Source organism: Entelurus aequoreus, linkage group LG07, assembly GCF_033978785.1.
Source record: "Entelurus aequoreus isolate RoL-2023_Sb linkage group LG07, RoL_Eaeq_v1.1, whole genome shotgun sequence".
In the NCBI taxonomy this organism is placed as follows: domain Eukaryota; kingdom Metazoa; phylum Chordata; class Actinopteri; order Syngnathiformes; family Syngnathidae; genus Entelurus; species Entelurus aequoreus.
The window spans coordinates 23,054,816-23,069,005 of record NC_084737.1 but is presented as its reverse complement, the minus strand read 5'-3'; the positions used below and the strand labels follow the sequence as shown (position 1 = coordinate 23,069,005).

At 40.2% G+C, this 14,190-nt stretch overlaps 1 protein-coding gene across 3 annotated transcripts in view; it reads right to left on the bottom strand.

Annotated features, from left to right (window-relative positions):
- Positions 1 to 670: 670 nt before the first annotated feature.
- Positions 671 to 14,190, bottom strand: part of srpk1a (SRSF protein kinase 1a) — a 33,478-nt gene continuing 19,958 nt past the window's right edge. For 2 of the 3 annotated variants that reach the window (XM_062052926.1, XM_062052927.1), the window contains exons 6-16: positions 14,028 to 14,115; positions 13,194 to 13,300; positions 12,745 to 12,910; positions 12,641 to 12,666; positions 12,311 to 12,536; positions 11,808 to 12,173; positions 11,584 to 11,684; positions 7,827 to 7,934; positions 7,579 to 7,648; positions 5,258 to 5,350; positions 671 to 2,147 (exon numbers count right to left, since the gene is read on the bottom strand). In XM_062052926.1, the coding sequence (XP_061908910.1) occupies positions 1,963 to 2,147; positions 5,258 to 5,350; positions 7,579 to 7,648; positions 7,827 to 7,934; positions 11,584 to 11,684; positions 11,808 to 12,173; positions 12,311 to 12,536; positions 12,641 to 12,666; positions 12,745 to 12,910; positions 13,194 to 13,300; positions 14,028 to 14,115 (1,536 nt within the window). In that variant the 3' untranslated portion in view covers positions 671 to 1,962. Of the gene's footprint in view, positions 2,148 to 5,257; positions 5,351 to 5,635; positions 5,729 to 7,578; positions 7,649 to 7,826; positions 7,935 to 11,583; positions 11,685 to 11,807; positions 12,174 to 12,310; positions 12,537 to 12,640; positions 12,667 to 12,744; positions 12,911 to 13,193; positions 13,301 to 14,027; positions 14,116 to 14,190 lie in introns of all 3 variants that reach the window. The other variant, XM_062052925.1, reaches the window with a different exon arrangement.

Sequence of the window (14,190 nt, the reverse complement as noted above, 5' to 3'; positions counted from 1 at the left end):
TTCTGGGTATTTGTTTTGTTGTGTTTATGTTGTGTTACAGTGCGGATGTTCTCCAGAAATGTGTTTGTCATTATTTTTTAGTGTGGTGCATATTTGTAACGTAACAGTGTTAAAGTTTTTTTCTACGGCCACCGTCAGTGTAAACTGTGTGGCTGTTGACCAAGTATGCCTTGCTGTCACTGACATGTGTAAACAGAAGCTGCATTCAACATGTGTGACCGAGCAGGTGAGCTATATTTGCAGACTTTAGAGGGCACTAAAAGCAGTGCTATCAAGTCCTGCACCTTCAGGAGTCTCCGGTAAAATTGGGAACGTTGGCAAGTATGACGCTGTCAATCGCCATTCATATAGACCTCGCGGGCCGCGTTAACATTAGGTTGTCATAATAAGGTGTGTGCCGGGGCGTGTGTTTGAGACCCCTGGTTAAAACATAGCACAAAGCTTAAAAAGCTTTCTTTGCAGTGTTATTTCATTTTAAATTTTCGAAAAAGTTATGTGGCTCCTATTGTTTTCTTTAATTTGCGAAACTTGTCAAAATGGCTCTTTGAGTGGTAAAGGTTGCCGACCCCTGATCTAAACCAAAGCAAGATGGAAAAGTCACACAGCAGCTCTTTGGCACTAAAAACCTATTCAAGATGAAGAAGCAGAATGGACACAGCAGTTTATTCCGTTTGCAACATCGGTTTTATTCTAGAACGTGTTTTACAGCTTTGCTCACACAAATCTATGTACTTTAAGCTTACTTTGACATGAGCAGTTCCTAACACATTAACTTCCTCTCTTACAATAAAATGTGTATTGAAGAGTTGGCCACACACTCAAGCACAAACATCATCCATCCATGTATTAAAACACAGCTACCCAGCTAAATCACTTTAGCTATATGATTTGTTAAAAACTGTACAGAACTGTAATATATATAAAGGCAAACTCTTTGGTACAAATATATACAATTATTGTCACTTTTTTTTCCTTTTCAATGGTCTTACTTTTTGTTTTGTTAAATCACCAAATTCCTGAATTTTAGGGTCAGAAGACTACAATGAAATTGCTGCTTTTTATAACTAAACAGACCAATAACTCTGGGAGATTCGGAAGAAACGTGTGAGAAATGTCATATATTTGCACATCCTTTCAGAGTACACATTCAATTGAATACAGTACAAACAAAATATTAGGAGGCGCGTTTTGTTACCATTAAGACGATTCATCAATTCAGCCAATATACAAAAACTGCCATGTGTATGCAATGAAACATCACAACAAAAAGTTCCATTTGTGTATAACCATATTTGCACTGTTATCAATAGAACATTGGTTGAAAAAGGACTTGCAAATTATTACATCGATATCATTTTACGCACTAGTATTTAGCTATTGCACCGCAACACAAATGGTTTGTGCATCAGCAGACAACAACGCTTCACAACACACGTCTGTCTGGAGAAATGCTGCTTGAACGTTACCATAGTCAGTGAAAAGGTCAGCCCCATGTGCAATTTTCTAAGCCGTCTTTACAAATACAAAATGTGTATCATACATGTTAAATGGAAGATAAACTAACTGGTTTTAAAAGAAAGGGGGAACCGTACTAATTAAACTATATGAAAATGAGTCCTTATTGTGGGGACATGGCTACATATTATCCTTTGAGTTTGGGGTTTTAGTGCAGGAGTGTAACAAACAAGGATTAGTCACTAGCAGTACAATACCAGCGTTGCTCAGTTGGGTGGGTACATGGACCATAGCAGGAGAAGCCAACCAAGTAACATCACCGTCGCACTGAGAGAATAACCAACAAATACAAAGCAAACGTACAAATTAACTCCGAAATGAGAACTTAAGAAAACAACTGAACAAAAAGAAATAAATATTCATATGATATGCCCAAACAGGAAAGTGATCTGTTGCAGTCTCTGGAGGAGAGGAAGGGAAGAGAGGTGCAGATACTGGAGGCGTCCATTAGAGGGCCAGCCAGGGGTGTCGCAGGCAATCTGCAGCTGTGGCTCTCTTCTCGGGGATCAGCTCCAGCATGGGAATTAGGAAGTCGGTAAAGCACTCAGCTTCTTCACAGGGCCACTCGTACTTGTCCACCAGCACCTCCAGCAGCCCCCACGGCTTCAGCTTGGTGATGTGCTTTAGGTCCCCTGCAGACAGTACTCAGTGAGCAGTGCACAAAGAAAACAACACATGTATTTGTAATAACATGAGTAATGTTAACCCTCACACCTAAAACACAATGCTTCCAAAAGGCTGTTCAGTAGAATGTGACATTGCTTCCATTTCCACATCTATTCATCTTGATGTAACAGTTGGCCGGGGGCCGCATAATAAATGAAAATAACATAACATAACATAACACAACATAACATACAGTATTAGTGCATTAGTGTATTTATGTAAGTGTAGAAATCTAATTGTAACAAACTGTTATAAGTTAAATAAGAAATACAATAGATAAAAACTTAGATGGACTGTTTGCAACCTTCACACAGATTCCTAGAGGGCGCCAAGTGTTGTAAGCAATATAAACTACCTTCCTCCGGCTTTTGGCCCATAATGACTAACTACGCCTGTACTTAACACACAGACACCACGCATTATCTTTGTGTGTGGTCAGGTAATGATAGTGAGTTAGCAAAGTTTTTTCTAGTAACATTAGATATCAGGAAATATATATTCTATCATAACAACAACATGACTGCAAATGATTAGTTGTTTCTCTCGGACTGCTTTTGTGTAAGTGCACATGCTACCTGCGTGTACGAGACAGCGGTGAGTGACGAGCCTCGACGGCAGACAAATTCCTTGGGCCAACGAGCAATCTTTATACAACTCAATTAGTTACTGTGAAAAATATACACACTTTAAAAATATTTAAAGTGTATTCGGAAAGTATTCATAGTGCCTCACTTTTCCACATTTTGTCATATTACATCCTTGTCCAAAATGGAATAAATTGTCCTCAAAATTCTACACACAATACCCTATATCAGGGGTCGGCAACCCGCGGCTCCGGAGCCGCATGCGGCTCTTTGACCACTCTGATGCGGCTCAGCTGCATACTTGCCGACCCTCCCGATTTTCCCAGCAGCTTACTTACGATCTCCGTGCCTCTCTTAGAAATCCCTCGAGGAAAACATTTTCACCTTAACAACTGAATTAAGGGCATACCCTGATGGCTCTGCATTAATTGTCCTCTATAGGTTGTACAAACAGCATGCCAGACAGATCCCATGTTGAGCTTGGACTCGTACACATAGGAGACAGCAAGGCATACTTGTTCAACAGCCACACAGTTTACACTGACGGTTGCCGTATAAAACAACTTTAACACTGTTAGGTTACAAATACAAATATGCGCCACACTGTGAACCCACACCAAAAAAGAATGGCAAACACATTTCTGGAGAACCTGCGCACCTTAACACAACATAAACACAACACAACAAATACCCAGAATGCCATGCAGCCGTGACTCCAAACCCCGCCACACATCAAACCCCCCCACCCCCCCACTCCTCCGTGTGTCGGTTGAGGTGGGCGGGGTTTGGTGGTAGCTGAAGAGTCAGGGCTGCATGGCATTCTGGGTATTTCTTTTGTTGTGTTTATGTTGTGTTACAGTGCGGATGTTCTCCAGAAATGTGTTTGTCATTATTTTTTAGTGTGGTGCATATTTGTAACGTAACAGTGTTAAAGTTTTTTTCTACGGCCACCGTCAGTGTAAACTGTGTGGCTGTTGACCAAGTATGCCTTGCTGTCACTGACATGTGTAAACAGAAGCTGCATTCAACATGTGTGACCGAGCAGGTGAGCTATATTTGCAGACTTTAGAGGGCACTAAAAGCAGTGCTATCAAGTCCTGCACCTTCAGGAGTCTCCGGTAAAATTGGGAACGTTGGCAAGTATGACGCTGTCAATCGCCATTCATATAGACCTCGCGGGCCGCGTTAACATTAGGTTGTCATAATAAGGTGCGTGCGTGTGTTTGAGACCCCTGGTTAAAACATAGCACAAAGCTTAAAAAGCTTTGTATGCAGTGTTATTTCATTTTAAATTTTCGAAAAAGTTATGTGGCTCCTATTGTTTTCTTTAATTTGTGAAACTTGTCAAAATGGCTCTTTGAGTGGTAAAGGTTGCCGGCCCCTGCCCTATATTGACAATGTGAAAGCACAGTGGCCTCCATCATCAGGGTTCTTGTTCACCTCCCTGAATAGGGCCCTTCTCCCCCGCTCAGTTTAGATGGCTGGCCAGTTTTAGGAAGCGTTCTGGTGGTTGCAAACTTCTTCCATATATAGATGATGGAAGAAGAAACCACTACTACAGCTCGATGGTGTAGTTCTCGTAAAAAATTTTACTTTTAACAGGTTGCAAACAGTGCCTCTAAAATTTCAGGAATACCCCTTTTGGTTTGGGTATTAGCTCATTTAGTATTGTGGTCGTCATTATAACTTTCCTCTTTAGCTTATCATACTAACACCATTGTGACACACACACACAGCCAAAAAAAAAAATCTAAAATTAATTACAGTACTACTTCAAATTAAGAGTGTTTTGAGATTAGAGCAGTCTCTCAGCTAAGTGTTTTGTTTTAAGTTGCAGGCAAAAATTAAGAGTTACAAGCATCTTCGCCCTTCGTTGGGAGTAGCAAATGCCACAGTGAACCCTGTAAGATCTGACGAAAACATCTGGTTTTATGCGCGAGTTATGATGGACATAACTTTGTTTTCCAACCAAGGAAGGAAGATACTGAATGTGAGGTATATTCATTGAATTAAAAAAAAAAATCCTCAAAAACATGACACAGCGTGTAGCTAATTTTGTGAAGCAATTGGAGCGTATCACTGCTAGTCTGCACCATACTGAAGCAGAATGATTCCAATGCCAGCCAAGGATGTAAAAATAATATCTAAAAGGTGGACATTTACCGATGAAAATATGAAAAAGCTGCTGATGGTGTGTTAAGACGGAAAAGCAACTGGAAGGAGATAGCGTAGAAGTCCACTCTCCAAGGTAAATGTTGAACATTATTATTCCATTACTTCATAAAACTAGTTGTCAAGGGTTGTACCACTGGATCTTCTTCCATCTTAGGTCGAATTCAGAGTTAAATAAAGTTCTGATGGTCTACCCTGTAACAATATAGTCATATCGCTAAACCTCTATATATTGTTTAACCACACATTATAAAGAATATTTATGGTATATAATAACTTAAGGCTGAGAAAAATATTGTATATAATTGCAATACATTTACCTTTCTTGGTGAAAAAATCCTTGGAATATTTGCCATTCATTATGAGTTTGCGTGGGACACTCCCCAGCAGCTCAATGATCAGGGCTATATGGTCTACACGGTAGAGGTGCCGCATACAGTTGCAAAAGGAGAAAGACAGACAACACAACAAACACATTGATGAGAAAATGTCTCGCTCACTGGCCCACTCCCGGTGTCTAGGTAGAGGGCTGAGGAAGAGGAGACTAATAGCACACACCGTCACAAATGTTTGTGATGGTAAAATTTAGCACAATCATCAGACAAGTATTGTTACGGGTTCGTATTGTTGAATCTTCCCCCTCATTTTCCTCCCGTCCACCATCCCCAGAGTAGGCCATTGACAGAGGACTGGCGTACCTCTTTTTGTGAAGTATTCCTGTGAGTATTTCCCACTCAGTGCATAGTGGCGAGGAATTTTACCGAGCAACTCAATCATGAGAGCAAGGTGGTCTAGAGACAGGGCCCATCAGAATGTAGAGCAATATGAAAGGGATTCAGCAAGGATGTGGAAAGAAGAGGAAATGGCAAACGGTCATGTGGAATGCTGGACAATGAATGATGACAGCCTGACATGAAAAGCTGCACGTGTTTGGAAGCCTTAATGTTATAATGGCAGACACATATTGTTACCAACTGAACAAAACTGCTTTAAATAACTGTTTATTAGTCAAGTTTACCCATGACCAACACCTTCTGCTGATACAACCTTACAACCTTAGTTGCCTGTTAAGACACAGGAATAATCCCTTTAAGGTTAAACTGATCAACATGTGACAACACAAATAAAAATTGTAACAGTTCGATGAACTGGCATGATCTTATCTGCTTGAGCATAAAAAAATATAATAAATGAAATAAGATAATTTGAGATTTGCAAGCGAAAATGTGCCTACATAAAACAGAAGCAATGGACTGAGACCAAATATTTGGAATTAGGGATAAATGCACATAAATATATAGCCAACAGAGACAAACACAACAACATGTTACACAGGAAGTTAAGGACCAATCACGCAATAATGTTATGTCAAGTTAAGTGCCTGTAAAAAAAAACTAAAAAACTTCCAGGTATGCATAAACGAAACGCGTACCTGACATGCTGCAGCAGAATCAAGTGAGTAAAGAAACAATGAGCATAGGCGTTGATCCAAAATTAACATAAAAGCAAGCACAGATTAAGGAGACGTGCAGTATGAAAAGATGAGGAAGATGTAGGGTAAAGATGAGACGATGGCCCTGTCTCCAGTATTAAGTGTTCAAGGTAGGAAAACCCACAGGAATAATAATACTCATCACACAATTATTCAGGATTCCCACTGTTTTCTGGAAATGAATTATTCCAGGACATTTTCAGTTAATACAGAGACAAGTTATCACATCATACGCTAACACAAGATTCTTTGAAAGTGTTTACACAGCTGTTTCTATGTTGGTTACTCAAACATGTGATGTGCCATGATACAGCTACATCCTCTTCTTCTTTGGAAGCAGCCCTCTACCCAAAACTCTGTGATTCTTCTATGCCCGTGACTATTAAGAGCTAAAAAACCTATGCTAACAGCCAAATATCATCTACAAAACTTGCAGTATGCCCTATGTTTTTCTCCTGACACGTCTCCGAGCCGGACCCTGAATTTCATCCACTCACTTTTGAACTAGGACTGTTTTCCAGACATTGTCACTCACTCCTGAAATAGGAGGACAACACACATCTATGACTGCCCATTTTTCTTGTTTAATCGACTGGCCACGCCATTTGAATTGTATTTGATTTCGAAGTGAACAAACTTTAATGTTAATTTAGTCATGTTAAATCAAATTATTTAGGTAAAACAACAGAAATAAGAAATGCCAGTAGTTCAAAACACTGCGTCCTTTACTTATTTTAAGGGTGCACCTCATTTTCCTTGTGGTCTCTGTGCACATCTCACTCTGTTGACAACTACATTCATTAGATAATTTTCCAGGATAACATAACCATTACCTTGAACCTGTGTTCAATGACTGGAAACTACCAGTATTTTCGAGGACGCGTGGGAAGCCTGTCATTACTAAGCATTTCTGTATGTGCTCTTAAGATTGCTCTTAAGATTAAACCGTGACATTTACGCTACGTGTCAGGTTATGTCACATGTTGTCATGGTTACACTATAATCTCTGATAAATGTATTCATATTCTGAACAAATATTCCCTCAATGCAATATTAGTCTTATCAAGCTAATACGCATATTCAAAAACACAGCTGTAATATTTCACAAATACAAAATCAAAAACCAAATGTGAGTCTGCAAAATAATACCTTCATCCCTGGAATAATCTTCGCCAGAATGTGGTTCAAACAAGTAGTCTCCTGTAGCAAGTTCAAAGGCCTGCGGCAACAACAATATCATCATTAACACAAGAATTTAGGGAGCATCGAAGGCCTGAAGTACAAGAACCATCCTGTTTGTATCTGAATTATTGTAGAGACCTTGTCAAGGTGCATTCGGTAAATATTGATTTTGCTTTTGTGACATGCAATTACTAATGTTTGGTCCAGTCTCTCACCATGCAGGCTGTGCTCCAGATATCTGCTGGTGCGCTGTAACCAGCACCGATGAGTACCTCTAAGGACCGATACTGTCGTGTCTGGATGTCTTCAGTAAAGTGCTTGTGCTGAGAAAAAGTGAGAAAAAAAAGTGAGAAAAAAACACATTTATCTTTAACACAGAAAAAAAACAGGACAGAACGCAATAAAGAATGAGAACTCAACACCCAGGGCATTACAGTATAATAGGTAGAGCAACACAATCTTAAGAGACCTAACACAAAACTGCTTTTGCAAAAATAATGTTTTTTTAGTATGTTTTTTTGCATTGGTAAACTAAACTGCATCATAATGTGTTTTAAAATATATTTGTTAGCTTAAATTGTGCCCAAATTTTAGGTAGTGTATATATATATCTTGTATTTGGTCTAAAAAGATTTTGCCAGTAAAGGAGAACTCGTGATGGGTACCTACGGTACTTTCATAGGTGTCGACCAAATTCTGTCACTACTACTGGGTACCGATTCATCTGAAACCAAACGGTATCATATTCACATACAATTAAACGGCACCAGATTTAACGGTTCGCGGGCAAACAGACGGAGGTGAATTTTTTTCCATGCCAACAAAGCGAGCATGCCTGATAGAAAGCACTCAAAAGACTTGACTTTTCAAAATGTGCTAACAATAGAGGTGGGAAAATGATCATTTCACCAATGCATCACGATTAGAACCTGGCCGATACATGAATCGTTGGACAAATATCCAGATTCGGGTTGTACATAATACCGGTACTAATAAAGTACCAGGGTACCAAAGACTTAAAAACGATACTATACTGCCTGCCTTTGAAAAATACCGGTACTTTTTTTCCATCTTCATGCTGCTGTACAGCGATGACGTACAGAGCCAAGGCGCATGATGTTGAGTGTGTCAAAACGCACACACAAGTGCAAAGCACAAGCAAAAACAGTGTGGAGAGGATGAATGGCAATAAACGGCAATTCTACTGGTTATTAGAGGGTTCGTGAAGTGCAATCTGGAGGTATTTGGGCTTCATAACTATTGTGAAGTGAATTATATTTTTATAGCGCTTTTTCTCTAGTGACTCAATGCGCTTTACATAGTGAAACCCAATATCTAAGTTACATTTAAACCAGTGTGGGTGGCACTGGGAGCAGGTGGGTAAAGTGTCTTGCCCAAGGACACAACGGCAGTGACTAGGATGGCAGAAGCGGGGATCGAACCTGCAACCCTCAATTTTCTGGCACGGCCACTCTACCAACCGAGCTATACCGCCCTAACTATTGCTAACTGTGACGCTTTAAAGGCCTACTGAAACCCACTACTACCGACCACGCAGTCTGATAGTTTATATATCAATGATGAAATCTTAACATTATAACACATGCCAATACGGCCGGGTTAACTTATAAAGTGACATTTTAAATTTGCCGCTAAACTTCCGGTTCGAAACGCCTCTGAGGATGACGTATGCGCGTGACGTAGCCCGGCGAACACGGGTATGCCTTCCACATTGAAGCCAATACGAAAAAGCTCTGTTTTCATTTCATAATTCCGCAGTATTCTGGACATCTGTGTTCGTGAATCTGTTGCAATCATGTTCATTGCATTATGGAGAAGGAAGCTGAGCAAGCAAAGAAGAAAGTTGTCGGTGCGAAATGGACGTATTTTTCGAACGTAGTCAACAACAACAGTACACAGCCGGCGCTTCTTTGTTTACATTCCCGAAAGATGCAGTCAAGATGGAAGAACTCGGATAACAGAGACTCTAACCAGGAGGACTTTTGACTTCGATACACAGACGCCTGTAGAGAACTGGGACAACACAGACTCTTACCAGGTTTACTTTGATTTGGATGACAAAGACGCAGACGTGCTACTGTGAGTATGCAGCTTTGGCTTCTAAACATTTGATCGCTTGACTGTATGTGCGCAACTTTTTTTTGCGTATGTACGTAACTTTTTTAAAATATATAAGCTTTATGAACCTTGGGTTAGGTGAACGGTCTTTTGGGCTGAGTGATTGTGTGTGTTGATCAGGTGTTTGAATTGTATTGGCGTGTTCTATGGAGCTAGGAGCTAGCATAGGAGCTAGGAGCTAGCATAACAAACAGGCAGGTGTTTTTATGCAGGATTAATTTGTGGCATATCAAATATAAGCCTGGTTGTGTTGTGGCTAATAGAGTATATATATGTCTTGTGTTTATTTACTGTTGTAGTCATTCCCAGCTGAATATCAGGTACCGTGAGTATGCAGCCTTGGCTGCTAAACATTTGATAGCTTGACCGTATGTGCGCGTCACGTACGTAACTTTTTAAAAATATATAAGCTTTATGAACCTTGGGTTAGGTGAACGGTCTTTTGGGCTGAGTGATTGTGTGTGTTGATCAGGTGTTTGAATTGTATTGGCGTGTTCTATGGAGCTAGGAGCTAGCAGAGGAGCTAGGAGCTAGCGTAACAAACACGCAGGTGTTTTTATGCAGGATTAATTTGTGGCATATTAAATATAAGCCTGGTTGTGTTGTGGCTAATAGAGTATATATATGTCTTGTGTTTATTTACTGTTGTAGTCATTCCCAGCTGAATATCAGGTCACCCCCGGCTCTCACAGCATCTTCCCTATCTGAATAGCTTCAACTCCCCACTAGTCCTTCACTTGCACTTTACTTATCCACAAATCTTTCATCCTCGCTCAAATTAATGGGGAAATTGTCGCTTTCTCGGTCCGAATCTCTCTCACTTCATGCAGCCATCATTGTAAACAATAGGGAACTTTGCGTATATGTTCAACTGACTACGTCACGCTACTTCTGGTAGGGGCAAGCCTTTTTTTTTATCAGATACCAAAAGTTGCAATCTTTATCGTCGTTGTTCTATACTAAATCCTTTCAGCAAAAATATGGCAATATCGCGAAATGATCAAGTATGACACATAGAATAGATCTGCTATCCCCGTTTAAATAAAAAAAAATCATTTCAGTAGGCCTTTAAACAGGGAGGCGCTGCACTGTATATAGGTTATAAGTTACCACCAATGTTGATGTGATCCATTTTAATAGCTACGGCAGTAGCATATAGCATATAGCAGTTAGGATCCCAGGACCCACAATGCACTTCTGCCATGACCCTCCCCCGTCGAATTCTTATTGGTTGACGTGTGAGTGACGATTGCTGACGTGTGTGTGATGATTGCTGCCATTTGCTTCGTCTCTTACACGAATGACATAAATAATATTATTTGATATTTTACGGTAATGTGTTAATCATTTCACACATAAGTCGCTCCGGAGTATATGTCGCACCCACGGCCAAACTATGAAAAAAACTGCGACTTATAATCCGAAAAATAAGGTAATAATAACCGCGGTAAAACTCGTAACAGTTAGCATTACCATTTTGAATTAAAATGATCGGAAAACCGAGATTGATGAATTCACTTTGATTAACTCAGACTTGACTGGCGCCAGCTCGCTAGTTTAAATGCTCACATGAAAACAAGAGACATTAATCCATTAAAATGTTTATATTATGAGCAATTTAAACTCTGTTTGGCAGTGTGACAAACAAGCCCATTTGCCCTAATACCTAATGTTGTCAAGCAGTAAGTCATTAGCATCATTAGTACTGAAGCAAAAAAGGACAGACATAGTAAGCATTTCTTATTGTTGTGTATAAATAACACTGAGTGTGTCTTTGTCTATGAGATTGAAGCATGATCAGGAAAGCCCTGAGTTCACGAACAGACAACTCACCACCCAGCAGGCATTTCCCAGGTCGGCAATCTTGACCTTGATCTTGTCTGCGTTGATTGGCTCAAGGGGGTTGACTAGCAGGGATCCTGCTGTTAACTTGTCTACATCAAAGCACAGACAAATAAGAGAAAGCTCGTAAAATATGAACGCTGTAAAGCTTAAGTGGATCAATAAACACCACCACTCGTTTTTGTAAAAATTGTGACTGGCTTTGTCGGACTGACCGTTTTGCAGACTTTCGTCGCTTCTATATTGACAATCAGGCCCATCTTCTCCTACCTCCCGACAAATGTTCAGTTTTAACGCTCCCTCCTCCAGCTCAGCAGGAAAGTGTCTTGCTCTTGTCACCCCACTGCAGTGAGCACCTTCAATCTCAGTGTCCAGCTCCTTAAGTTCAGCAGGATACAAACCATTGCAGATGGAGTGGACAGGAAATTCCTGGTGTTTTTTATCCAGAAGGACACACTGCTCTGAGGTCCCGGTGTTGCCATTTTGTTGGTCCTCCTCCCTCCAACACGGTGGTCTCTGCATCACCTCCACATGGCCATTACAGTTCAGCTTGGACAACACATCTGCATTCACACTACTCTCTGACAGAAAAGGACAACCATTTTTCCAATGATTCACACGAGAGACGCCATCATTTTAATAAAATGATGATTAAATTTGCAAAAAAAAAGGCAAATTAGGAAAGGAAGCGGATAATTCCCCTCACGTTGTTTCTTACCTTCTGTATTTTCGTTCCCCACATCCTGCATGGACATCTGTCTGAGAGGAGAACAAGCTCGACCCTTTGGAGACAACGGCTCTTCATCACCATCCTCATCTTCCTCCTGTAGCTCTGTGGTCTTGTCCATCTCCTCCAGGTCCATGATGCACTTTTCTAGCATTGCTGCCTGTCGCTTTTGCTTCTTTTTTAACTTTTTCTTCTTATTTTTTGACATTTTGACTGTCTGTTGAAGAGGAACATATATAATCATGTCAGTGTGTGTGTGCATATAAAGGAGACATTAAACAGTAAGATATTCAAAATGAACCAAAGCACACAAATTCATACCTGTTTTGGAGCAGGAGCAGTGCTTACTGTAAAATAACAAATTACAGTTAGTTGCAACATTGTCAACATGTTAAGTCTGCATGTATCAGAAATGTGTCTCATACTTGCTGAGCCGGAGGGAGGCGGCGCCCCTGACCGCTGCCATTCTGTAGCTTCTGCCGCAAGCTTGCGAACGTAAGGCTCATCAACACTCATCAGGATATTCTCCGGCTTAATGTCTGTGTGGATGATCTCACACTTTGTGTGCAAGTAGTCAAGGCCTTGGAGAACCTGGAAGCAAAGTTGCCCCTTTCAGTTAATCAAATGAAGTTGGTTTGCCTTTGTGTAAAATTCTAGCTAAACCCATCAATGGTAAATGCAGGATAGGGCACTATGTGGGTCATAAAAACAAGTGTAACCTGATCCTTAAACACTTGCACATGAGTCATTTGCACATTGTGTGTGTGTGTGTGTGTGTGTGTGTGTGTGTGTGTGTGTGTGTGTGTGTGTGCGTGTGCGCGAGTGTGCGTGCGCATGTGTGTGTGCGCATGTGTGCGTGCGCGTGCGTAGCTACCTGTTTGATGATGCTCTTTACACAAGGTAGGGGCAAACCTTGGTAATTGGATTTAATGATCCACTTTAATAAGTGATGTCCCAAAACCTCAAATACCATGCAAACATCTGAATGGAAAACGTTTGAGATCATAACAATACAAAGTATGAAAAATTTAAAAAAATAATAATAATAATGTACATGCGGAAGTTTTGTAGCCATTCACATACTTAAAGAGTAATATACTGTTTAAACCAGTGTTTTTTTTATCTTTTTCCGGAAAGTACGCCTAACGATAGAAACGCATTTTTGGTTTAAAAAAAAGACGTATAACATAGCACTGTAGTGTCATTGTCTGACTTAATACTGTCCAAAAGCAGTGTTCATTTGTAGTGTTCTTGTGTGAAACATTTAGGGAAAAAATACATACTGCATGAAATAACTTTAAACAAATAAAAAACATTATAGCTCAAGAACCCCTTGGTTAGCCTTCACATACATCCAGAAGTACTAATATGCCCATGTGAAAAGCACTGATTTACACTACACTACAAAGATGAAATCAAACAGAAATGCTCTCTTTTATGACTGAATATCATGAATGATCCTTGTGGGTCACTGATAGTTGAGTAGTACAACTAGAGATTGACTCCTACTGTGTCTTTATGTGAAGTCCATAGTGTGCTGGGGCAGAAAGATGGACGAATAATAATGCAACTAAGGATGCAACCCTTCTATAGCATACATTTTAAAACCTCTATCAGGGCAAGGTAAGGTTAAAGATGCCATTAATCTGATCAAAAAAGATAAACATCAGGATGGGTCAAGTGGGTGATAAATAGCTATAAAGGATACGAGTTCCATTGACACCAGAGATTTTGAAGTCATCCACCATCTGAACCACCATCTCTCTTTTAGGATCGTTGGGGTCTGAGTTTCTTACCTGGGCACAAAGGACCAGAATAAGCACATGGAATGCTGATGTCTGTTTTTTTTTTTTCAATTGTGGTCATGAAAA